The sequence below is a fragment of the Diceros bicornis genome, chromosome 16, assembly GCF_020826845.1.
Source record: "Diceros bicornis minor isolate mBicDic1 chromosome 16, mDicBic1.mat.cur, whole genome shotgun sequence".
Taxonomy (NCBI): domain Eukaryota; kingdom Metazoa; phylum Chordata; class Mammalia; order Perissodactyla; family Rhinocerotidae; genus Diceros; species Diceros bicornis.
Window position 1 is genome coordinate 10,737,210 of NC_080755.1, and position 25,535 is coordinate 10,762,744.

The 25,535-nt window shown below is 35.7% G+C and overlaps 1 protein-coding gene across 4 annotated transcripts in view; it reads left to right on the forward strand.

Annotated features, from left to right (window-relative positions):
• Nucleotides 1-24,579, forward strand: part of PTPN2 (protein tyrosine phosphatase non-receptor type 2) — a 94,850-nt gene extending 70,271 nt beyond the window's left edge. The window contains exons 6-11 of one of the 4 annotated variants that reach the window (XM_058556758.1): nt 2,223-2,432; nt 4,095-4,247; nt 10,414-10,595; nt 16,637-16,738; nt 17,538-17,630; nt 24,210-24,579. In XM_058556758.1, the coding sequence (XP_058412741.1) occupies nt 2,223-2,432; nt 4,095-4,247; nt 10,414-10,595; nt 16,637-16,738; nt 17,538-17,589 (699 nt within the window). In that variant the 3' untranslated portion in view covers nt 17,590-17,630; nt 24,210-24,579. Of the gene's footprint in view, nt 1-2,222; nt 2,433-4,094; nt 4,248-10,413; nt 10,596-16,636; nt 17,445-17,537; nt 17,631-24,209 lie in introns of those variants that run through there. The other 3 variants (XM_058556760.1, XM_058556759.1, XM_058556757.1) reach the window with 3 other exon arrangements.
• Nucleotides 24,580-25,535: the final 956 nt, after the last annotated feature.

Genomic DNA, 25,535 nt, shown 5'->3' on the forward strand with positions numbered 1-25,535 from the left:
CATACAGTAAGAGACAGTCTTTTTGGTGTACAGTCTGTGAGTTTTGACAATGTATTTAGTGGTGTAACTCCCTCCCATCAAGATACAGAACAGTTCTATCACCCCCCAAAATTTCCTCATGCTGCCTTTGTGTACAGTCCTCCCTACTCCCTACTCCTAGCTCCTGGCAAGCACTGAGCTGGTTTCTATTCCTATAATTTTGCCTTTTCCAGACTGTCATATAAATGGAATCGTAAGGTATGTAGCCTTTAGAGTCTGGCTTCTTCCACTTAGCATACTTAATTTGGAATTTAAAAGGAAATGTTTTGAAATCTAGTAATCACAATGATCATTTTAATTTCTAACATTTTAATTTCTAGTATCTTCAGTATCTTGAGAACCTTTGGATCACAGTGTATTTGGAATTTTGAAAGCTGGATGATAAGAAAAATTAGTCACTAAAAATATAATTAAAAATTTTTTTTTAAATATCTGCACTGTTTTGTTCAGTGTTATACCTCATATAATCGAATCTAGGACTTAGGAGTCTTAATTTCTGCTGAAAAAAAGGAAAATTTATTTTTAAAAAGTGAAAGCTAACTTTAATTTTGAAAATTTGTATTGAAAGCAGGATGCTATAATAATAGTCTCTAGCTGGTAATCATTAAAAATATCATTTTTTTTTATGTTGCTTCTATGTCTCTGTTAGGGAGGGGGAAATTCCTTCCATCTATCCTTGTGTTCTTATGGTTGGACTAATAATAAAATTGACGCAAGACCAGATTAACAAGAGAAAACCCCAGTTTAATATGTACATATTGGAGATCATAAAGAAATGATGCTTGGAAAGTGAACAAAGCAGGCAGTATATGTATCTTTTATACAAAGAAACAATAAGTTTCTAAGGAATGACAGGACAAAGAAACTTAGGTTTGGGGTATGTAATTAGTGAGGAATTTAAGCAGAGTTTAAGCTTGAAGTAGTAAATTAGCAAGATTTGTTTATGTAGGCTTCTCAGCCCTGAATTTCCTAGCTCTCATGATAAGGATGCAGGGAGAGCACCTTTCACGTGGGAGATTTATTGGGAGATTTATTTCTTGCTTTCAGGGGGAACAGAGAAGAGTGTCAAAATGCCTTTTTTCGTATTGGCTGCTTCTCAAGTATTTTAATTCAAAATAATCAATATGCTATTGTGGGATATTTTGGAGTGGCCTGCCCTGGGCCCCAGTATCTCTTCCCTCCAAAAAAAGTCCTATAATAAAACTGAAAAATCGTGCAAAGATATATTAGAGGATTACTCCTTCATTTACAGAAATGAAGAGTAAGGTACAGCAGTGCTTCTTGGGGCAAAAGGCAGTTGGCAAAAGCTAAAGAACATTTTCATAATGAGTTAGTCAGAAATAAAGATCATCAGGCATATCCAGGAAGTGCTAGTGAATGCCAGGCAGGCTTTAAGAGACAGGAAACATTTAGCATGTTGGTAAACCATTTTAGCACATCAGCAAAAGCATATAAACAGTTTTAGGACTGGAAATTATTCCCATGGAGAAAAGCGGCAATTAGAAAAGCAATTTCAATTAAAAATGTAAAGATTGTTTCTTTAAATTAATTCTTGAGTTGCTCCTCTGTGCGTGTGTAGCAGAATCTAAAAGATAACTCATATAATGGGAAAGATTATGTCTAAAAAAATTTTAGAATTCCTAAAAAGGAAACCATTGAAGAATGTAAAATTACACTGGTAGAAATTTTTAAAAATAGGGAAAAAAAAGAATCCACTCATCATGAGGTATGAATTAAAGAAAATATTGGCAGGATGTATGGCAGGTTAGTGGTTAAAAACCCAAATGCTGCACCAGACTGCTTCTTCAAATCCTGGCTCTGCCATTTTCTGAATGTGTGACCTTGGGTAAATTAATTAACCTTCTGCCTCAGTTTTCTCATCTGGAAAGTGGATTTTAATAAGATCGTTGTATGGGTTGTAGCAGTATATAAAAAGCTTAGAACCTGCTTGCAAAATAGTAAGTGTTATAATAGTGTTAGCTATTATTAATATATTCCAAATTCTCCTAACGAAAATCTTTCCAAACTCGTATAAGTGATTATCAAAAACCAAATGAAAAATCATGGTACAAAAAGTCCATAAAGATTAAAAGTGTTACACAAAACACTTAATCTTTCTGAAGTAGTTTTTGTAAAAGAAAAAATTAGAACTAACTTTTCCCCTTTGATTTTCACTTTTTTAGAGTGGTGAAACCAGAACAATATCTCACTTTCATTATACTACCTGGCCAGATTTTGGAGTCCCTGAATCACCAGCTTCATTTCTCAATTTCTTATTTAAAGTGAGAGAATCTGGTTCCTTGAATCCTGAACATGGGCCTGCAGTGATCCACTGTAGTGCAGGCATTGGGCGGTCAGGCACCTTTTCTCTAGTAGATACCTGTCTTATTCTGGTAAGTGCTTCTTATCATTTAATTTTAGTCTTGTTTACTTTGTTTATTGTTTCCACTGACAGAAGTAAGCTCTAATGTCAGTATCCCAAAACTGTGTTTTTCAGACTTAACCATCTGCCATTTTTTGGAAAAATCTAAAAATCTCATTTACATCCTTTCAACTGCCTCTTATTTGTGACTGGTGGAGCTTTGTTCAAGATAATTCTAGAGATCTCCAAGAAAACTTATTTTTTTTTGTGGTAGCTTTATATTACGGAAATAATAGGTCCTTCCCCTCCCCTTATTCTTCAAATATAAATTGATATGTAATATTGAATTCCTTCCTCCTCAGACAAGCACTTCATTTGTCTGGCTTAATTTCTTTATTTACAAACTAAGGATAATGATAGTATTTTCCTCACAGGGATGTTGTGAGAATTAAATGAATTAATACATTTAGAACACTTAGAAGAGTCCCTGGTAATTTCTAAGCACTCGATAAATTTTAGTATTGTTATTATTCCCCTGAGATTCCTATCTGTACCCTCAAGGGCTGTATTCTTTCTTCACCAACCCATTCCCAGCCCCAGACCGGATACAGGTCTATGCCTTTTCTCTTTTTAGGATGTCCATTTTACCTTCCTTGGGGTGTAGGGTGCTTCTGGGATATAGGAATGGTTGAGTCTTAACATATCTACTGTATTCTTACCACTCTGCCTATATATAATATACTTCAATCAAAAATTGGGTTACATTAAAGTGAACTTTGACATGTTTAAAAACTCTAGTTTCTACTTTTTTAATGGTGAATATTAAAACTGGATTTTGTGTTTGTGCCTGTTCCCTACCAAACATAACTTCAACAACTGTTTTCTTTTTCATTTGGGGTGGGGGGTATTGTGGTTATAGTACCAGATCAGTAGTCCAGGACTGGTGCAGTGGCTCCACAGTGTCATTGTGGATCAGGCTCTTGCTTTCTTCTCCACCGTCTTTAGATGGCTGCTCTACACAGACACAAAGGTGGAAGAGCACAGGGCAAAAAGATTTATTCCTGCTAAAACCTTTCTTTAAAAAGCACTTGGGGCGGGTGCGGTGGTGTAGCGGTTAAGTTCACACGGTCCACTTCGGCGGCCCAGGGTTCACTGGTTCGGATCCTGGGCTCCGACCTAGGCACCACTCATCAAGCCATGCTGAGGCCGCGTCCCACATAGAGCAACTAGAAAGATGTACAACTGTGACATACAACTATCTAGTGGGGCTTTGGGGAGAAAAAAGGAGAAGGATTGGCAATAGATGTTAGCTCAGGGCCAATCTTCCTCAAAGATAAAAGCACTAATCTCAGTGGATTTATCCTTATGTAAGCCAGAACTGGTCATAAATCCTTCCTTAGACCAAACGCTGGCCAAAGTGAATGAGATTACTGTGATTGGTTTGGAATCAATTGTGAATCAGCTAAAGGACCAGAGAAGTCCTCCATCTACTACTTGAACAGTTGAAGTGTGGGGAGTATGGATGGATTGAGATGGCTGTCTAGTACATAAAGAGTTATAGCTGCAAGGTAGCTTATCCTTGTTCTTGAGGAGGAACACAGCACATAGCAAACTCTTAGCAGTTATCTTGTATTGCTTCTCTTTCCTGGACTCTAACAACAAAAGGCTTGAATAATTTTTACCTTTCTTGCAGATGGAAAAAGGAGATGATATTAACATTAAACAGCTGTTACTGAATATGAGAAAATATCGAATGGGACTTATTCAGACACCAGATCAACTCAGATTTTCATATATGACTATAATAGAAGGAGCAAAATTTATAAAGGGAGATTCAAATATACAGGTAAACTTTTTTAGGGGAAAAATAATACCTGTGTATTAAATATGATTAGCATCAAATAACAGCACTCCATGGAAGCACTGATCTTCTCCCTTCTGAAAAGCATATTTATATTAATGTAGTAAATCCAGCTGGCTGTCTTAAAATTGTAAAATTTAAGCTTACTTCCTCATATATACCTCAGCCTTGTGTTAAATCCTGCCTTTACTCAAAAGCCCTAGTGGGAACAAGATTTCATTAAAGAAAGTGAAATTTTTATGTAAAGAGGTTTTAAGCATTTAATCATTAAAATAAACCAGAAAATTTAGGTACTTTTACCCCATGAAAAACTTGACCTGGTATTATAGAATACTTAGTTTATATAACAGATACTTCATTTTATAACAATGAACAACTTGAGTACTTACGGCAAACATAATGAAATTCCAGTAGAATGTTATATTTTCTCTGGTTTTGGCTTTGTTCTCATGAAGATATTTTTATTCCACATTTACAAAGGTAAGTTCAAAGACTGATTATCAGAAATCTGTGTTATATACTAACATAAAATGTAAAATAGAAACAAATAACAACAGACCCCCATTTCTTGTCTGATATAATCACATAGTGTTGGATATAAGTAGATAGAATCTGTGTATTTCTCTTATATGAACACATTTACTAGCCCTTTAATTTCTGTGAGTACTAGCCAAAACAGGAATATTCTGAATAAGCCTTCTTTTATAACTTAGATCAGACCATCTGTCATAATGGAATTATGTGTTGTGTTGTATAGATTTCAAACACATGTTAATATATTCTTAAGTGATTTTGCTTACCAGTAGCTAACATTTTTGTTCTGATTGTTGGTGTTATTTTAACTATTCAAGACAAATTATTATATTTATCAATAAAATTTTTAAGTTTTATTAGAAAATTTTTTTCAAATCTTTACATAGAATTAAAGAATAATTTTTAATGAGGAGAGACATTAGGTTACTCGATGCCATCAGTCAGTAAAATACTCAGTATGTGGAAGATTAAGCCTACAAAACAGGAGACCCTACTTCATAAATCTGACTTTGGGAGCATTGGGTTTGCTGGAGTCAGCATTGGGTTTGCTTGGCAATGAACAGTGTGATTTAGGAGAAGTAAAAGTTATCTCAAACGTTTAAGATTAGGAAAGTCTCTCTTTTTTTGTCTCAGTGGTCTTCTACTGGTTTAAATGTGGAATTTAAAAAAAGTTAAGTAGTTATATCACACTTTCCCCCACACTTGTGTACCTTCACTATTTGCCATTCAGTGCTTATTTCCTGGTTGTTCTTACAGACTGAGTAATTGTAGGGAAAGTATGCTATTCTTTGGATAGTATTCCTCCCTCCACTTTAAATTTTTTTCTAGTTTTGTTTCTTTAGTTTTAGAACATATACGTACGTACTTTGAGGATCTTTTTCACTACAGAGATGAGTTTTATGGGCATACTTTTTTGTGGTCTTTATTATTATGACAGTGCAGTCTGTGGCTTGGGAGAATTTTTTCTGTCCCAATTGATCTGGTATGGTGTAGCCATCAGATTCTCAGTTTATTCTCAGTTTATCTTAGCACCCTGTTCAAACCCAAGGCATTCTCTGCTCCTGTTCCAGATAATACGTTGGAAATGTGTCTGTATTTTTCAGGTGCTCAGGATCAGAAAAGCCTGTTACCCATTCGGAGGGCTCAGTTTCCACAGAAATGATCCTAGCAAGTCTCTAATAATTTATGTGGTGCCGTGAATTTTCTTTATTATAAAAAAATAATGAGTACATGTTGAGTGTAAAACAGCTCAAAAGATGTGGAAGTATATCGAAGTCCTTTTAACTCACCCACCCCAAATTATGTAACCATTTTGGCATGTATGTATTCTTCCAGGAATGTGTATTTATACGGGTTTGTTTACTTTACATAGATATTTTTCTCTTCCTAGAATGCCACTGTCCAGTACCATAGCCATTAACCACATGGGCTGTTGAGTACTTGAAATATGGCTAGTCTGACTCGAGATCTGCTTCAAGTGTAAGATACATATCAGATTTTGAAGATGAAAATACAGGGAGAAAAAGTGTAAAATATCTCAATAATTTAAAAAATATTGAATATATGTTCAAATGACAATATTTTTTAAATATTGAGTTAAATAGAACATTGTTAAAATTCATCTTTTTTTAATATGGCTGCTAGACATTTTAAATTATATATATGGCTCACATTATATTTCATTGGACAGTGCTGTACTAGAACCTTAGCTTAGAATAGAAATCTAAGAGAAATAGTTCCCTGAAATCTTAAATCATAAAAGTTTACTGTTACAAAGATTGAAACTTACTTTGTTAATGTAGAAACCCCAAACTGCATGAATATAACTGTAGCCCATAAAAGTATCTCATTTGACATACAAAGATGTGATAGCCAGTTTATCAAAAGATTCTTTTTTCTTTCCATACATCTACCTCCACCTCTTTGCCTCTAACTTTTGGGAAAAATTAATATTTGCAAGAAGAAAGAAGGAAGCTTCTTTCTGGTGTGAGCACGACGGCAGGGGTTGGGGAGGGCACTTCCTGAACCTTTTTGTCTCCAGACAGCTGTCTTTTCAGTGGCACCCGACCCCTGTAATTCTTCATCTCTGGTACTTTTTCCTAAAGGGGACATCTGTCTTCACCTTCAGTGTTAACTTAGATTTATATGATGTGAGTGATATTTTCATTATTGGATATAGTTTTCTGTTAGTTTTTCTGTGAATTTTTCTGGCATACGTGGATATAATGTGATTTAGAACCTGTTGGGACGAAGGAGAGCTGTTAATATTTATATCTGAAGTGCATGTATCTAAAATCAGTAAATGTATGTATGTAATTATAATCCTATAGCATATATTCTTTAAAGAAATCTCCAATGACCTTGATCTACCTAGATAAATATAGATAATTTCCAGTTGTCTCCGACAGTGATATCATTTACCTTACATCTTTCTTGGCACAAAGTCAGGCATAAATACGCAATGTTGTGTCTGGTATTACCACATATTTATTAGCACGTTCCCGGTATCAGTGATGACAGTAAACCTCGCAGAGTAAATAATCCAATTTGGCAATTCAGAATTGATGTTGTAAGATCTCTAGCTGGTAATTTGACGCTATTAATAAAGTATTAAGTAAACGATATACTTTTAACAAATTACATTGGGTTTCAAGTTTAATTACACCACTTGACTGCTCCTCCAAGGGGCTTTCTTCAGTGAGAAATGGGTGGAGTGAGGTTGCAGGCAGTGCCTGGTGCGTTGCTCATAGCATATGACAGGCGGGAGAGTGGGGTGCAACATGAGTATAGAATTAGAAAGAAAGATAAAAAAAACTCTTGGTCTGGACAGCTGTGTTCTGGGCCGCAAAATGAGAGCTTGAACGAGATTGTAGCTGAAAGTAATTTTGCTTCCTTGGCTTTACCAGTCAGCAGTGACAAGCCAAGGCAGGTGACTTTGGAGTGCCTGCTTGCTTGTGTGTCACAGGGAAGGCGAAGTAGAGTGAGTTTGCTGCCCAAGGACATGACAAAATGACGTTGCTTTTTTTTTTTTGATTCGCTAGCATTAAATATCTCTGTTTTTTTCTCCCTCTTTGCTGAGTGCTTTTCTTGTTGACAGACTGAATTTATTGCGTATTCTGGGAAGTGATCCAGTGAGACTTGATTTTTGGCATGTTCTCATTTATTGACGTTTTTGAGTTTTGTCCAAGTATAAGGCCAAGTTGCTGTAACTAGGTCTCAGTGAAGAATGGAAACATCAAAAATTGACCAGCATAAATTCTGGAGACAATGTAACATTTTTATTGGGTTCTTTCTTAAAACTATCCTGTGACTGAAATTGATGAGCTTTTCAGAAATAGAGGTAATCATGAGGGGTTACAGCATAGTCAACCCAGACTGCTTGGGTTAAAATTCTGGCCCTATTGTTCATTAGCTGCGTAGCCTGGGGCGAGTTAGTTAAACTCTCTCAACCCATCTCAACTGTAAAAGACATATAATGATGACAGTAGTACTACCTGCCTCCTAAAGTTCTTGTGAGGATTAAAGACTAGTACATTTGAAGCATTAGAACAGTATGGAGTATAGTAAGTGCTTAGTGAATATCTTGTTTCCCCACTTGTATCTTCTTCAATGTAAAAAATGCTGTTTGGACCAAGTAACAAAACTTTCAAGTAGGAGAAGAAAGAGAATTGACACAGTCATCGAGAGTGAAAACATCTTACTCTTATGTTCCATTATAGTAGTTTCTTAGGTGTTTGCAAAATATTCTTTCTGAATATAGTGTAAATCTTATCAGATCTTTGCTCAGGAGAGTTCAGTTCCACCCCACTGTTTCTCAAATTAATTTCAAAGACTTCTTTTCTTGAGGTCTGTTTCCTTTCTGGCCTCATCTCTCAGGGTCAAGCTCAAGATGTTCTTCATCTTCTAGCCAAATTGTACCAAACTGTACCACTCACTGTCCTCCAAATATAACAATTATAGAATTTTACATTCTCTAGGTCTTTTGCGAATCAGCTCCTATAAAAGAAAAGGAGATACATTACTTACACAATTTACTAAATAACCATATTTGGGAAGGGTGAAGTGTGATAAAATACCTTTTCTTTTTAATTCCTCTGTTGTATGATAATGAGACAAGTTAGAAACTAGTTTATCAGTGTATCAATGAATTTTCCAGGGATTTTTTAAAAAATATAAACATACAAGCATTGTTTTTAACAATGCCATTATTGTAACTCCAAGGAATGAGCATTCCGTAAATTCCAGAAAAGAGTAAGTTGCAGTGTTATATCTCTGTTCATGTTACAGCTCTGTTCAAAATCATTAAAATCCTCAGACAATAAGTTATGGAATCCCTTATTCATTATATCTGAGACTCCATGCTTCCATGATAGATCCTATCAGATCTTCAAAGATAGCCACGCCTGTCTATACCAAGTCATTTTGCGCCAGTGTCAAAGTCATAATCAAAACTATCGGCTCTTGGGCCGGCCCTGTGGCTTGGCGGTTGAGTGCTCGCGCTCCGCTGCTGGCTGCCCGGGTTCGGATCCCGGACGCGCACCGCTTCTCCGGCCGTGCTGAGGCCATGTCCCACGTGCAGCAACTGGAAGGATGTGCAGCTATGACATACAACTATCTACTGGGGCTTTGAGGGAAAAAATAAATAAATAAAATCTTTAAAAAAAAAAAAAAAAACTATCGGCTCTTGCTACCGTCTGCCCTACTGCTCTGGTTATTGGCAGAGAGATGGATGGTCATGTTCTCAGCCCTTTAAGGACTTAGAGAGCCAGAGGTCCCCTGTGCTGAGGTTATGCTTGCCTTCTCCCTCTCTGGCCTGTACTTTGTCACTGCTTTCATCTTCCAGGGACCCAGGTATACTTTGTACCTCTTCTTCCTCTACCTCTCTCCCTAGGGATGATGGCAGTGAGGGCAAAGGAAACTCACATTTTCCAGACATGATACTAGGCCCTTTCACGTGTCATCTCATTAATCACGACAGTCTCCCTTGTTACTTAGATGAAAAAGATGAAATTTCTCCTTGTCTTGCCTGAATCCTGCCTTCTTTAAAGTCCAGGCATGCTAGAGGAGTTTTCTCTAACCCGATGGGCTAGCTGCCTGGAGCTGCCAGTATACCTGGTAGAGACAACCAAATTCAAGTCCTCTGGGATCATAGGGACCTGCTTGGAAATCTCACTGTTGATTCTCCATTAGACTAGACAGTGGCAAGGAATAAGGAGATACTAGATCACATTCAGGTGCCATCTTAGTCACTGTTTCCAGTGTTACATACCTGTGGATTAGGAGTCCAGCAAAATCTGGCTTTGGCTAAAATATTACTACGACTAATATTTTAGTGAGGTCCTAGTATAATTTGTCTCAAATAGGTTAAAGTCCACTAAATTTTATTAAGATGATTATATTCAAGTACATACAGATGCATATAAATATTAAGTGAATTTAAATAGACACCTCTAGATGAGGTGGTATGGTAAAACGCCTTTTTCTTTTTCATTCATCTGTTAGCATCACAGGGTTTTCTTAACTTGCGTATAGAATTTCAATTCATAAATGCTTTTTATTTGAGGAAAGCCAAAATTTTATTGTTTGTATTTGTTTTTCATTTCTCTTCCCTACCTAGAAACGGTGGAAAGAACTTTCTAAGGAAGACTTATGTCCTGCTTTTGATCATTCACCAACCAAAATAATGACTGAAAAATACAATGGGAACAGGATAGGCCTAGAAGAAGAAAAACTGGCAGGTGACAGATATACAGAACTATCCTCTAAAATGCAAGATACTATGGAGGAGAACAGCGAGAGGTAAGCTTTGGTTATTGCAAAGGTACCGCAATAACATGCCAAAGATGAGACTTTATTATTTTAATAAGTTCAGTGGATGTGAACTAATATAGGCCCTTTATTTATTGAATTAATATAACTATTCATTTATTTATTACCTAAGAGTATTTAAGTAGTATATGATGACATCATTGATCTCAAAGAGGTTTCAGTCCTATTAAGAATTGAATATCTGGGCCAGCCCTGTGGCTTAGCAGTTAAGTGCGCGCATGCTCCACTACTGGTGGCCCGGGTTCGGATCCCGATCCCGGGCACACACCGACGGACCGCTCCTCTGGCCATGCTGAGGCCGCGTCCCACATACAGCAACTAGAAGGATGTGCAACTATGACATACAACTATCTACTGGGCTTTGGGGAAAAAAAAAAAAAGGAGGAGGATTGGCAATAGATGTTAGCTCAGAGCTGGTCTTCCTCAGCAAAAAGAGGAAGATTAGCATGGATGTTAGGTCAGGGCTGATCTTCCTCACAAACAAACAAAAAAAAAGAATATCTATAGACAGAAGCCAGTTGGAAAATGGTTTAACATAATACTAATTGAGTGCAAAAGTAAATATAAGTAGGTGCTAAAATGTGTAGTATGGTGTAGAACACAAATGGTATGAATACCTGACGTTTGTACAATTATTTAGTGTTTGTACTATAATTATAATGTAATAATTGATAATATGCCTTTAATAAAATTATAAAATACTTAAATGGATATTTAAACTTAATTCCATTATTGGAAGAAAAAAAGTTCTTTTTCAAAAAAATCACATAAAATGCCCTTTTATACTTTTCAAGTTTTGAATCCATATGAATATAAACTATTCAAGTTCTTTTTTTTTTTTTTTTTTTTTGCTGAGGAAGATTCACCCTGAGCTAACATCTGTTGCCAATCTCCCTCTTTTTTTGCTTGAGGAAGATTGGCCTTGAGCTAACATCTGTGCCAGTCTTCCTCTATTTTGTACATGTGTTGCCGCCACAGCATGAACAATGAGTGGCATAGGTCCGCACCTGGGATCCGAACCTGCGAACTCAGGCCACTGAAGCTGAGCACACCAAACTTCACCACCAGGCCACGGGGCCAGCCCCTATTAAGTTTTTAAATTTAAAAAATTACATTTCTAAGGCTCTAATTATCTCATAGGCATTAGGAAGCTGGTATCCTGAGGTATGAGTCATTTAGCAAAATGACTTCCTCTCTTAGGTATCTGAATGACTTTTTTTCTTTTCTTTTTGTCAAATATGCTTTTTATTGTGCATAATTTTATGCTGTCATCATGTTTGTTACATTGGGATCTTGAGATGTGCCATGAAAGTCATTAAGATCTCCTATACGTTATAACTTCACTTCTGTATTTCCCCAATATAAAAATTACCTGAAATTTTATAAAAGGTAACATATTGCAATGCATAGTATATGTGTTATTACATATTATATCGAAGAGTTTATTATGACTTAACAATGTTACTCCTTATTTATGACTTCGGTGGTTTTAGACTACAAGTTAAAGCATAAAGTTGTTTGTTCCTTCTTTCACCTTAAATGTAATACTTTTAAATCAAGAAATAATACCATTTTAAATTACCTTATCTTTTTCAGTAATAAGATTCTTGAGTTCCTGTTGTTGTTTTGGCTAGTACTATGTGTGGAATTAATTGGAAAACAGGCTTGATAATTGAATCGGTGTCCTTAATATTTCAGAGGTGTTGAGTTTTAATCTTTAAGGACACAGACCAGCCATGTTAACAGTCCCAACGAGGTAAACCACTCGTTGTCCAAGTTTGGCAGTACAGAGGAGATCAGTAAAACCACTTAGGAGTTAGAGTGATTGCAGAAGGTGGTTTCATCGGGTCAGGGGGGAGGCAGTGTACACATATGTTGTTGTTGTTTTCTTCCCTCTGGGATAGGTGAGACCAGAGCATGTTTGAAAGCATGGGGAGGGTCCCAATAGGAAAGTAAGGACTGTGAGCAGAGAGGACTAATTGAGGAAGCAAGGTTATAGAAAAGTAAAGGAGCGTACAGTAAAGATTACCCTGAAAAATTCTGTTGTTCAGTCCTAATAAATTTTAATGCTGATCTGTAGCCTTGTATTAGAGATGCTAATAAAAGAAAATCTTATCAAAAGAATTTGTTTCAAAGGAGTAGGACACAATACTTTATTTTCTTCATTTTCATTAACTATCCTCCAGATTAGTGTTTTTCATATTGAAGGTCACATTCCCATAGTCATGAAATCAATTTAGTGAGTTATAAAAAGCATTTTTTAAATAATACAATAAAATAGCAATTAAGAGTTTAAATTAGAGAATAAAATAGATGAGCATCACAAATTGTAACTATTTTAACATGTTTTTATATATGTACGTTATATAAATTCTATATATTTACATATATTTTGTGTACATATATAAATGTGTGTGTGTGTACAGTTACTCTGTTGTGATGGTGAGATATTTCTTTCTTAAGGTTGCCATCAAGGTTTGAAAGCCAGTGTTCTCAATTATAATGGAATGCATAAACACAGTTCACTGAGAGTGGAGAACAATTTAGATAAATGAAAAGTCAGATCATTCGGCTCCCTCTCCTATGTGTTGCATGGTGTAATTAGGCCTGTCAAGACATGTATTGGCAGCAGCCTGCTGTATGTGCCACCATGAGGAATTCCACATGATCTTCCAAGGGCAAGGGTCCACAGGAGGCATTCCCTGCCAGTTTATGGCCTAAATTTTATAAACTTATAGGAAAACTTGGCCAGGTCCCACTTGGCAGGTAATCACATGGACATAATTTCCTTAGGCCCAAGTAGGTAAAAAAAAGATTTTATTGTATCACAAATTGAGAATAATCCTTACTTCTTTGGAATTGCATTCTTAAACTAAGTAATGGCGTCCGTTGGTATTTGTATTCATTCCATTCCTGAAAATACATGTATGGTACATTTTTTGGAAAGCAAGAGCTTCTATTCCATTATTTTAAATGGGAAAATTGTGTGTTCTCAGCCCAACCAAAACCATAACCAATTTCTCCAAATATCATAAAAATCCTTTTAAATTCCTATTTAACAAAGTATTTAAAGCGGTAATTATATAATCGTGTCACACTCACTGAACTCATTGGGTTTATATGGTAAACGACACTGGATAAAACATACAATTGTCTTTTGTACTGCAGTGAAAATTTAAAATGAAATGATGTGGTAAAGATTCCATCTAAATTGGAACCTGGTTGTTGGTGGCCTCAAGCTCCTGGCAGAAACAAATATATGGACTCATGGAAGGCTAACCCCTTGGGTGGGAGCTCTGTATACTTTTATGTATTTTGTATGTGCTTTGCCTACACTTGAATACAGCTTAAATTTTTTCACTGGCAGGTACACACACATTTGTTATAGTGAATTTTCAGTTCATAGAGTGAATTCTGGATAATAATTTTTACAAGTCATTATAGTAAATATTGAGATAGAGTTCAGATAGCCAGAGATACCTGTGTGTAATATAAAAGTGAAAAAGACATTAGAAAGCACCATAGGACATACAGAGATAAGCAAAATATAGTTCCTAGGTTGCTAATATGGGGGGTAAAACAAGAACCCAGATTAGCAACATAAATTATTTACTACAGGGCCGGCCCCGTGGCTTAGCGGTTAAGTGCGCGCGCTCCGCTGCTGGTGGCCCGGGTTCGGATCCCGGGCGCGCACCGACGCACCACTTCTCTGGCCATGCTGAGGCCGAGTCCCACGTACAGCAACTAGAAGGATGTGCAGCTATGACATACAACTATCTACTGGGGCTTTGGGGGGAAAAAATAAATAAATAAATAAAATCTTAAAAAAATAAATAAATTATTTACTACAAATTAAGTGCCATAAGATAAGAATAGAAGGCTGTAGGGGCTAAGAGGTGGGAGAATTGAAGAACAGAATTGAAAATGATAGGACCAGAGAGAACAGAAGGTTTCTAGTTTAGAGTGGGGAACAAATTTGGAGAACAGCAAAAAACCATTTGGGCAAGAATAAAGTTGTGCATAGCAGGAGAATTTTGGAAAGTTTTGGTGTGGAAATCTGTTTTCAGTTTTCTTGGGTATATATCTAGGAGTGCATGGTAGCTGTTTAACATTTTGAGGAACTGCCAGTTTTCCACAGCAGCTGTATCATTTTACATTCCCACCAGCAATGTCTGAAGGTTCCAGTATTCTAAAGAAATTTAACATTGATAAAATGATCTAATATACAGTCTATATTCAAATTTCTCTAGTTGTCTAAAAAATCCACCTTATAGCTTTTTCAAAAATAACTTTATTGAGTTATAATTTACATACCATTAAGTTCATTCATTTAAAGTATACAGTTCATTGGATTTAGTGTATTTGCAGAGTTGTGTAGTCCTCACCATAATCTAATTTTGGAACATTTTCATGATCCCAATCTCTATAACTATTTAAAAAAATAATTCAGGGTCTAATCAAGGATCATGGAATGTATTTGGTTGACATGATCCTTTAGTCTCCTTCAATCTGGAACTGTTCGCCACTTTTGTTTTTCCTTGCTTGACGGCATTTTTGCAGCTCTTCTAGACCTTTTAGAATGCCTCACAATCTGGATTCCTTTGATTGTTTCTCATTATTCAGATTAAACATTTTGGCCAGGAAAAAAGTTGGCTCTTAATGTAATAGACCCTGAAAAGGTATTCAAGATTTTTTATCAAGCTTTATAATGAGAGCTATTCTTTAGAAAAATTACTGTGGCGATAATGTTTAATTTGGAAGCAGGGCAACTGGTTAGGTTTTTGCTGTAATATAGGCAATAAGTGAAAAGAAGAAATGGATTTTTGAGATTTTTTAATTTTTTAAATTTATTTTTTATTTTATTTTTTTTGCTGGGAAAGATTTGCCCCAAGCTAACATCTGTTGCCAATCTTCCTCTCCTTTTTTTGCCTCCCCAAAGTCCCAGTACATAGTTGTATATTCTAGTTGTAAGTCCTAGTTCTTCTGTGTGAGCTGCCACCACAGCATGGCTACTGACAGACGAGTGGTGAGGTTCTGTGCCCGGGAACTGAACCCAGACTGCCAAAGCAGAATGCACAGAATGTTAACCACTGGGCCATCAAGGCTGGCTCTGTGAGATTTTTTGTTTGTTTGTTTGTTTGTTTTTTTGTGAGGACCAGCCCTGAGCTAACATCCGATGCCAATCCTCCCCTTTTTTTCTTGAGGAAGACTGGCCCTGGGCTAACATCTGTGCCCATCTTCCTCTACTTTATATGGGATGCCACCACAGCGTGGCTTACCAAGTGGTGCGCCGGTGCGCACCGGGGTTCCCAACCTGTGAACCCTGGGCCGCTGAAGCGGAGCGTGCGCACTTAACCGCTTGTGCCACTGGGGTGGCCCCTCTGTGAGATTTTTTTTAAAGGGAAGAAATAGTAACTTACGTATTGCCGTTGGCCATTCTTCTTTAAGGTGTTGTAGAACTGTGTATCTTGGGAGTCAGAAAGCTTCCATTGGAACAAAATTTCTATATTGAATAGGAAAATGGGAGTTAGAGATATTGTATGGACAAACAGAGCAATAGGCCCTCGCACACAAAATATTCATGGAAATATTAAGTAGATAAGCTTTTATCAGGAGCCTTTGTAAAAAATAAAATGTAAACATGAAAAGGGATCAGATCCTGGGGGACCCACTTGTCTTCCCACTTCTGCTGGCTGGTTAGCAAAGAAAAGTGAGAGAGAAAACTGGCAGTCACCAGTTCATGTTTCAAGAAAGAAAGTACCATGCTTATTTTCAGGTTCTACTAAAAGTATTTATTAATATAAAACTGTACCTAAAATTGTCACTGAATTATCAGTACATCTCTGGACCATTTACAATATTGAGGCTTTTTCCCTTTTTGTGTTCCAGTGTTTGAATGAGTTGAAAAATGGGGCGGGTGGGAGGGCCGGGTGTTTGAGCTGAGGTCCTCTGTATTAGAGTAATTAAGTCCTGCTGTGCACTTCCTTTTATTTGTTTTTATTTATTCCTAGTGTTCTACGGAAACGTGTTCGAGAGGACAGAAAAGCTAACACGGCTCAGAAGGTGCAGCAGATGAAACAGAGGCTAAATGAGACTGAACGAAAAAGAAAAAGGTGGTTATATTGGCAACCTATTCTCACTAAGATGGGGTTTGTGTCAGTCATTTTGGTTGGCGCTTTTGTTGGCTGGACACTGTTTTTTCAGCAAAATGTTCTATAAATAAAATATTCATTCTGCCCAGCAAGCTTCTGCACTAGTAGCTGACGGTGTGGCATCTATCACAAGGGTTTGTCTGTTAGCAAACTCCTCATACCCCAAAACGGTGCAGTAGAATAGACACCAACCAGATAAGTGATATATTCAGTCCCCAGCCCAACGTCTCAGGGCGCTGCCCCAGACTGTAAACGGCTATCTAAAATAAAGACTTGAATGCTTGTTAAAAACTGGTACATTTTGCAACTGTATTCACACATGTTAAGCGTAATATTTCACCTGACCAGATTGAGAAATCCTTGATCACAAGGATTTGGTTTTGGAGGCTATCTGGATTTTAACCTGCACTTGATATAAGCAATAAATATTATGGTTTTGTCTAAATTATTATTGGAAAGAAAATGACTTTTAAGTAATGTGTGTAATGTATAATGTACTATTGGTATGGGCATCAACATTTTATATTCTTAACCATTTCAGGGTAAATATATTTTATAAGTACCTATTTAATCTTACTTTTGTAGTTAAAATGTACTTTTTAAAAGCTCAATTTGCAAAATCTGTTAACATAAAAAATAAATTGTATCTTGATTCAGTTGTACTGGATACATTTTCCTAAAGAGAAGTTTGATATGAGCAGTTAGAACTCCGAATAAGCAATTTTTACTATATATATTGCATTTCTTTTATGTTTTACAGTTTTCCCAATTTTAAAAAGAAAATCAAACAAAGAAACAAAAATTTTCCCTAAAAATATCTTTGAAAGAAAATTCTTCTTACTCGCATAGTCAGGTAACAGTTGATCAAGACTTTGTAAAGAAATTGGTTTCTATAAAGCCCGTTATTAATACTGTTTATTTTTCATGAAAATTTCAATGTAATTACCCTAATTTATAATTTATAATCATGATTTAGGAAATAAAAATGAGGAGCAGCATTTTATTATCCATGATTTCAGTTTACTAGACTGAAGTTTTGAAGTAAAAATTTTTTCAAGTCCTTTCTACTTCAATAAATAGTATGTTGATGTACAAACCTTGCATTGTCCCTTTAACTTCTTCATGGGTATTTTTAAAGCCTATTGTTTAGTGAATTTAACTGCTCATTTGAGAGCTAGCTTTCTTCAGATCCCAACATTCCTTTCAGTGTTTAACTTGTTTAACATAAGCTTTAAATATTGTTATAAATTTAATTGCTGAAATAATGAAATCACATTATTTCAGTGGTTTTCAAACTATGCTTGTTGGATTTCTAAGGGGTCGCCAAGAGGTGGTAGGAAGGACTCCAAGCTACCAACCTTTACTTTCAACCAGATTGTCTCTGCTTTATCTGTTTTATATACTACATAAGATTTCTGCATGATAATTATTTTAAGGGGGCAGTTATAATTTTACAAACAGTTTGAAAACCATTGGTATAGATAGATATTTTGAATTGAGTAGCCTCTTGAATGTGTTAAATTATGCTGAAAGTATGAAAACAGGATGTAGGTGGTACTACATATTAAATAAGATTTGTATAACTTGTGCCTGTGTCCTAATTCAGTATTACTGTATCCTGTAACCTTTAAATGGAGAGGAGGTAAGAGGGACGTTTTCTTATGTCTGTCTGCATTAAACCTGTGTTCAGGCAGCAAGACCCTAACGTTTTAGGTCATTATTGGTTTAGTCTTTCTTTCCAATTTGCCTTGATTTATCTTTGCTGAAATATGGTATTACTCTGCAAGTCAAATATGAATAGACCATATTAAATTTCCAGTTGAAGATAGCCTTGCTTTAAACAAAAAGGTAGAGACTTCTTATACAAAACAAATGCTGATAATGCTGCACATTGCCCCTTTGCAGGGTGAATGTGCTTCATTGGATTCAGTATTCTGGCTTTGCTTTTTGTCTGCTTTCTGTCCTTCTGGATGGTGTTTGTTGTGATATATTTTTTAAATCATATTCAGCATAGTGAACACTTGTTGAACTTCTGCAAGTGTTAGTCATTTTTCCTCCTCCAAGTAGATCCTTGTGGATAATGTGTTAAGTTTTTACCAGTAATAATATTTTTGGTGGGTGCCGTGTACTAATTATTGAAAATATATGGCAATGTGCTGTGGTGCCCATGGTCATCTTCCTGACCCTTTATTAAATGAAGTGTGATACTCAGAGAGAAGGACACAGCCATGGCTCCTGCCTTCTCAGGTAACAGCCAGAGGAAAAGTTAGCGACCCGTGATGGGCTCTGCAGCTTTATAAAATTTGTGTATCCTTAGTTCTTCATAGTATTTTCTAAGTATAACAAATTTTAAAAGTCAGTTGTGTAGTTTGACTTTAATGAGGTAGTATTATTCTTTAAATAAGTTAAGGAGGAAAAAGAGATTTTTGAAAAAGCCAGAGGCTGTATTATATTCAAGAAAGAATATTTCCATTAATATCTACTTCATTTGTGTTCATACCTGTCCCTGCTAATAAACTGAGAGCAACCTTTGATTTAATGCCATCTTCTCTGGCTACACCAACTGGTTATATATTCATTTCCAAATTTAGCCAAGTATTTTATGCTGTACTACTACTGATTTTTAGATATGCTTGCATATATATAATATGTAAAAATATAATTCTCTATATTTAGTTTATCCGTATATAAAATAAAAATAGTATTCTTTTCCTGAATTCTTAGAGGGTTAAAAAAAGTGATATGTACAAGTACCTAGAGAACTTTAGAACAATATTAAATACGATTTCTCATGTTTAGAGGATAATTTATATATTTGGCTGTCCTTTTCCTCTTCTATCTTTTTGGTCCATTTCACCATGTATTAATACTTCTACCAAGGAATGAACAAAAAAGAGAAAGAAAGTGAAAACTTGCTAATTTTTTTTATACATGTCTCTGCTTAACAGGTATGTCAGAGGAAGGAGTTGTAACTCTTAAGTTAATTTTATGTATGCTTGTGCTTGTTCCTTTATTTTAAATAAATTAGAATTGATGGGATGAATCAAAAAATACATCATGGTTTAAAAAGTAGTTTATGACCTGGAGCAGTCCTCCAGTTTTTATATCAATTCCTTCTTTGCTTTCAGCATCCATTCACAGTGATGGTTGCTACCATTTATTGATCGTTTACTCTGTTCCAAGCACTGTGCTAAGTGCTTTTCATATATTATCCTATTTAATCTTCACAACAAAGTTTTGAAGTAGGTGGTGTTATTTTTAAGCCATAATCAACCTGAGACTTGATATTTCTACATTCTTTTATGGTGCTATCATTGAAAAGTCTCATATATAGAGTATATTTTAGAATTAGATTATTTTCAAAGAAAGACTTAGCTTCTGCAAGTCATTTCCCTCTTAGAAAAATATGTCTGACTAGATTCTGTGTAAATAGACACAGGCCAGAATCTGATTATATTAGAAATATTTTTATCCACCATTATATACTCTAATGAGTACTTATATTTCCAAAGTGCCTGCCTGGTTATTGTACAGATTTTAAAATCTAGTCCGCCTTGATTTTTACATTAAGATACAAATCTTATGGAGTTTTTTTTTAATATAGTCTATTATAATCTAATGCCGTTATGTATGTCGTCCATTTCTTCCTGTGTTCAGGCAAGAGTCTAGGAATCACATGGTCTGTAACCATTGATTTATTTTTTCGTCTCATGGGTCCACGTGAGTTTGTGAGTGGGCTAGAGAGCATGGAGCAAGGGCGTGGATCCCTCAATGTGCTACATGCTAGCAGAGGGTCGGGGTGGCCAAGGTCAGAACTTGGTACATTGATCCTGGTCTGGACTAAGTGCATAGCTGAAATGTCTGTTCTGTGTTCTCATGTCTACATCAACAGCTAATTAAGTCTCTTTCCCTTTAAGAAACCCTTATTTGGCTTTGACTTAATTTAGATGATAGGGGCACAAAATCTTATAAATAAAATTTTGAAGAATAGAAGCATAATATTTTACCACATAATAAAATTAAGTTCTCCTGACTGAAAATACAAGTCTTGGTCATTTCCTGAATGATTTATTCTGGAGTTGACCTGTTTCTTTCATCTTTTCCCTAATTCATTTCTCTGGATTTGATTCCATTTTTCCTTGTACCTATCTTCAAAGCACTGTTTGTGGGAGAAAAGCACCAACAGCCCCTACAACAGTGGATATGTTAGAAATTCTAGCTATCTCTTCTTCCGTTCAATATGTATAAGTGATAACATGCCTTGGTGGGAAGAAACACAGTTTGTGTAAGCTCCACAATGCCTGCTCTACCCAGGAATCCTCAGATAGATACTGCACACTTATTGGCTATGTTCTATGTACCTGGCCATAATATAGCCATTTCATTATTCATCCAGTTTTGGGAATTTAAGCTTTTAATTTGGGAATTTAAAGCTACTCACTTTCTTGGGTAGTGTTTTGAAGAAAAACCTTCTAGGAAAATGGTATGAATTTGGCTATCTAACGTTTCCCTCAGCAGCAGGAATTTTCTCAATATTTACCACATTCAGATTGCTCCAAGAACAGCATTGAGCAATTCTGCATGAGTGCTTTCTCTCAACATTCTTCAGAGAAATGGTTCTCTCCTTTGGCTACTGGATTTTGGAAACTTCTTTGGGGAGAATTTTTTCCTCACTGTCATTGCTGATCCTTTTCTCTTGTTGTATGCTATTTACTCTGTCACAGAGTGTTGCCAAAGTATAAGCAGCGAATCAAACCGAGAAGCTTTTACTTGGTTTGAGAAGCTTTGTCTTTGTTGGTAACAACCTGACAACGAAAAAATTTTAAAGAGCTCTGACCATCTCTGTGCAGTCCATTGGGAGAATGAAAAGTCCAGTCTTTTGAACTCTTTCTATTTTAATAGGTTTTATAATTTAGCATGGAATATGAGAATTACAGGATTTAGTGAGGATATTATTTACAGAGTCTTCTTTAGTACTGTCCATTCCATAGTATGTTTTGGGGAGCTATAAGGAGAATTGCATGGGAATTTTTTTCCTTTATAGAGACCATTTTTTAAAGAAAATCATCAATTCTTGATTGTTGCTCTAATATCGCATAGATTTTTTAGACACGATGATGTTGATAGTTCAAATTACTATAAAAAAGAAGTTGTTATTCTGAGTTAGATGAATTCAGGAAAGGAAAACTAGGTAAGTTGATTTGGTCTATAAGGTAATACTTCACTTATCGTAGAGAAATTTTTATGATTCTTTTGAGTAATAGTGTGAAAATCTGTTGGCAAAAACTACTTTGGATGCAGTTTGACATTCTGTGACTTCAGGTATGGAGCCAGCTTGGGAAGATGAGCCAGCCCGAGTACCCTTCCAGCATAAGGATGGTTGGCAGTGTGTGAGGGCTGCTTTCTGAGAGAAAGCACCAGGCATGGCTAATTCCACTTGATTTGTTTGACCCCATTTTACTTTTGCCTTGTTAAATAAAACAGCAAAAAATGATTCAAGTGAACATATTTTTTCCTAAAATGAAGCCCATTTGTCTTTTCAGTCTTGCAAATAAATAATCTCTAAAATAGTTAACACTTCCAATGATTTCATCTTATTTTCTTATCCCCCAGAATAATATTTACGAAGAAAAAAGTAAGTGAATTTTTAAAAACACTATCAAGTTCTTTTAGTTGTTACAGATGATAGTTCATCCTTGGTAAGTGTATTTTTAACACACTGCTGGGCAAGACAAAAGTGTATGTTGAACACCTACAGTTCTGCCAGTCAGTTTAAATACATAATCTAAATTGAACCCACTTAACATCTCTTCTAGATACATCACGTTACCCCTATTTTCAGATAAGAAAACTGGTCAAAGAATAAGTAACTTGCCCAAGATTGCACAGCTAGTACATGACAGACCTAAGATTTAAACTCCGGTCTGTAGAATTCCAGTAACCCCCAACCTCATACTTTTTCCATTATGTCACACTGGCTGTTTTTATGGAATATTTAAACCAAATGTCTAGAAAACTACTTTTACCTGTAAAAATTCAAAGTAACCTTCTCTTTATTTTTTAAGTGAAACAAATCAAAGTTTTTCCCTCCAAAAAATTTTGTGAAACGGTTTGAACTACCACTGAACCAGAGAGACACTGGTATATCAGAATATTCTCTAAACCAAACCATTATTTCATTCACTTTGATTGGTGGATTAAACTTTTTTTGTTTTAATGAGCAGACTTCTGAATGTGTGGGAAACAAATATATATCTTGCAGCCATCAGAATCAGTAGGTCCCTTCCCGTCGACCACTTTGGTTCAGGTTTCTGTAGAGCCCTGCAGTGAGCATCCGTAGCAGTTTTTGTGACCCACAGGCATCTGATGAGAGTGTTTTCTTGGTGACTTGACATTTCTCTATCAGTGCTGGGAAATCAGAGAAGAGGGGTATTTAGAACACCAAGGTGCTTGTTGCTGTTATTCTTTCCTTCAATAGAAGAAGCCCAGTTCGCAGCGTTTGAGGTTTTTGACGAAATGTTTTGGATAAATATATGGATGTGGTTTATATTTCCTATTTATATATGTGGAGATACAATAATGACAAGTATTTAGGTTTTGGGTTTTTTTGGTCATAGCAAGGGATGTTGGAGGAAGAATGGAAATAGCATTTACCTCCTCAAAAGTTCAGCTATTTGCAAATATTGTGAAATAACTATTTTAAGGGCAGTTGAGTTTTTAATGTTATTTCATCTGTCCGTCACTTGTTTAAACTCTGATTTATCTTTACTTTTGGCATTAAAATACAATAAATCTGTCAATTATTTTATGTCTGTGTTTTCTTTTATATTGATAGTAACTTAAATCGTGTCACTTCAGTTCTGTATTTCTATAACCATTAGTATTACCTTCAGGACAAAAAGCATGCTGCTAACAGTCCGTGATTTAAAGATATAAGCCAACTTTATGTTCAAACATTACATTCATAATATTTTTAGCAGTATGATACAGTGGAGGTCCAAATTGGATTAGACTTTTGCATTGAATTCCAAAGTATTGGTAAGTCTAGCACATACCATATAATCTTGCTAAACTGTTGTGGGTACATTTTTTTTAAACCTGTCTGTCTGTCAGTATCTTACATGGAGGTCATTTCTTGCATAATACAGGATGACCTGAAAAATTTATAGTAATTCTTGAAAAATGTATGAGTTATGGTGCTTTAACATGAGTCTACCTCACACCACCAATTCTGTTTGAAAATCGAGCACTTAAGCAGTTTTACCAAGATAACAGCGAAGCGCTTAAAGTGTAATTGTATGTGATATGTTGGAATGTTTTTCGGTTGCCTTTTGAGTTCATTGTTAGTCCTCTTATGTTTGTGTGTATCTGTGTATGTCTGTGTGTTTGGTAAATATGACTTGAATAGATGACTTCTTATTTTATGTTTTAGGCCAAGATTGACAGACACCTAAGTATTCATGACTTGAGAATATTCTGCAGCTATAAATTTTGAACCATTGATGTGCAAAGCAAGACCTGAAGCCCACTCCGGAAACTAAAGTGAGGCTTGATAAACCTGTAGATTGCCTCACATTTGTCTGTTTACAAAGTAAACTTTACATCCAGGGAATGAAGAGCACCACCAGCAGAAGACTTTGCAGAACCCTCTAATTTGATGTATTGTTAAGTTTTTTAATGCGTGTATGAAATGTAGAAAGATGTAAAAGAAATAAATTAGGAGAGACTACTTTGTATTGTACTGCCATTCCTCCTGTATTTTTATACTTTTTTGGCAGCATTAAATATTTTTATTAAATAGACTATGTTGGTTTGTGTGCATTATCTTAGGACAGCTCTGCTTCAGATACTGAATGTTTTCTTAAGGGTTTACTCTCAAATTTTTATAACTAGCAATTGACATTTAAATTGAAAAATTCATTCAAAACGTTGGCCCTTTGCTTTTTAAGGTTTTTTTTAATTACTCCTCAGTAGTCTTTCTGTCAATATAGGTTAGCTGAAAGCAACAAAAGAAAAGTTATAATATTCCTTTTGTTACTTGGAAAAATATTAATATGGATAATGGTATTAAGTTAATTTCAAATAAGTACAGCAATTCAATGTAGTTTTTTAAATCGCAGTGTTATCCTGTGTTGGATGTGCTTTCCCCCAAACATTTCCCGTTATAAAGAGATCAAAGGTTCCTTCCCGAGTGAGGCTTTTGGCTTCTTTACCATCTGATTTCCCAAGCAAGTGGTGGGTTTGGGCTATGTGTCCAGTCAGTTGCTAGGTTATTGGTGATACTCTTGTTGTCCAGAGACACTCAAGCCTGTACATCATGTGAGTGTCACCTTAACGATGTAACAACTCATAATTGTTCTTGTTTTGCCAACTGTGAAAATTTCATAGTACTGTTCATTGAATACATCTATTTCATCTTTTAAAACTTTAATGACTCATCTTGTGTTCTTTTTTGCCTTGTTTCCCAGGGTTTTTTGGTCTATTTTAGGATTAAGGAAACTGTTGATCCCTGCTAAATCTTTCCCAAAGAATACATGAAAAGTTTATTATTCCACAAAGTAGTACAGCAAGATCATCCTCCCATTGTGTCAATAAAGCTGCTTGAAACAGTTATCTGCACTCAGCTACCTCTATTTCCTCACTTTCCAGATACTCTACCCTACTAGTACTGTCTGACTTTCTCTTGTATCACTCCACAGTGACCTGGAAAGGTCATCCTAGCCCTCACTGTAGCCAAGTATAGCTGACACTCTTCAGT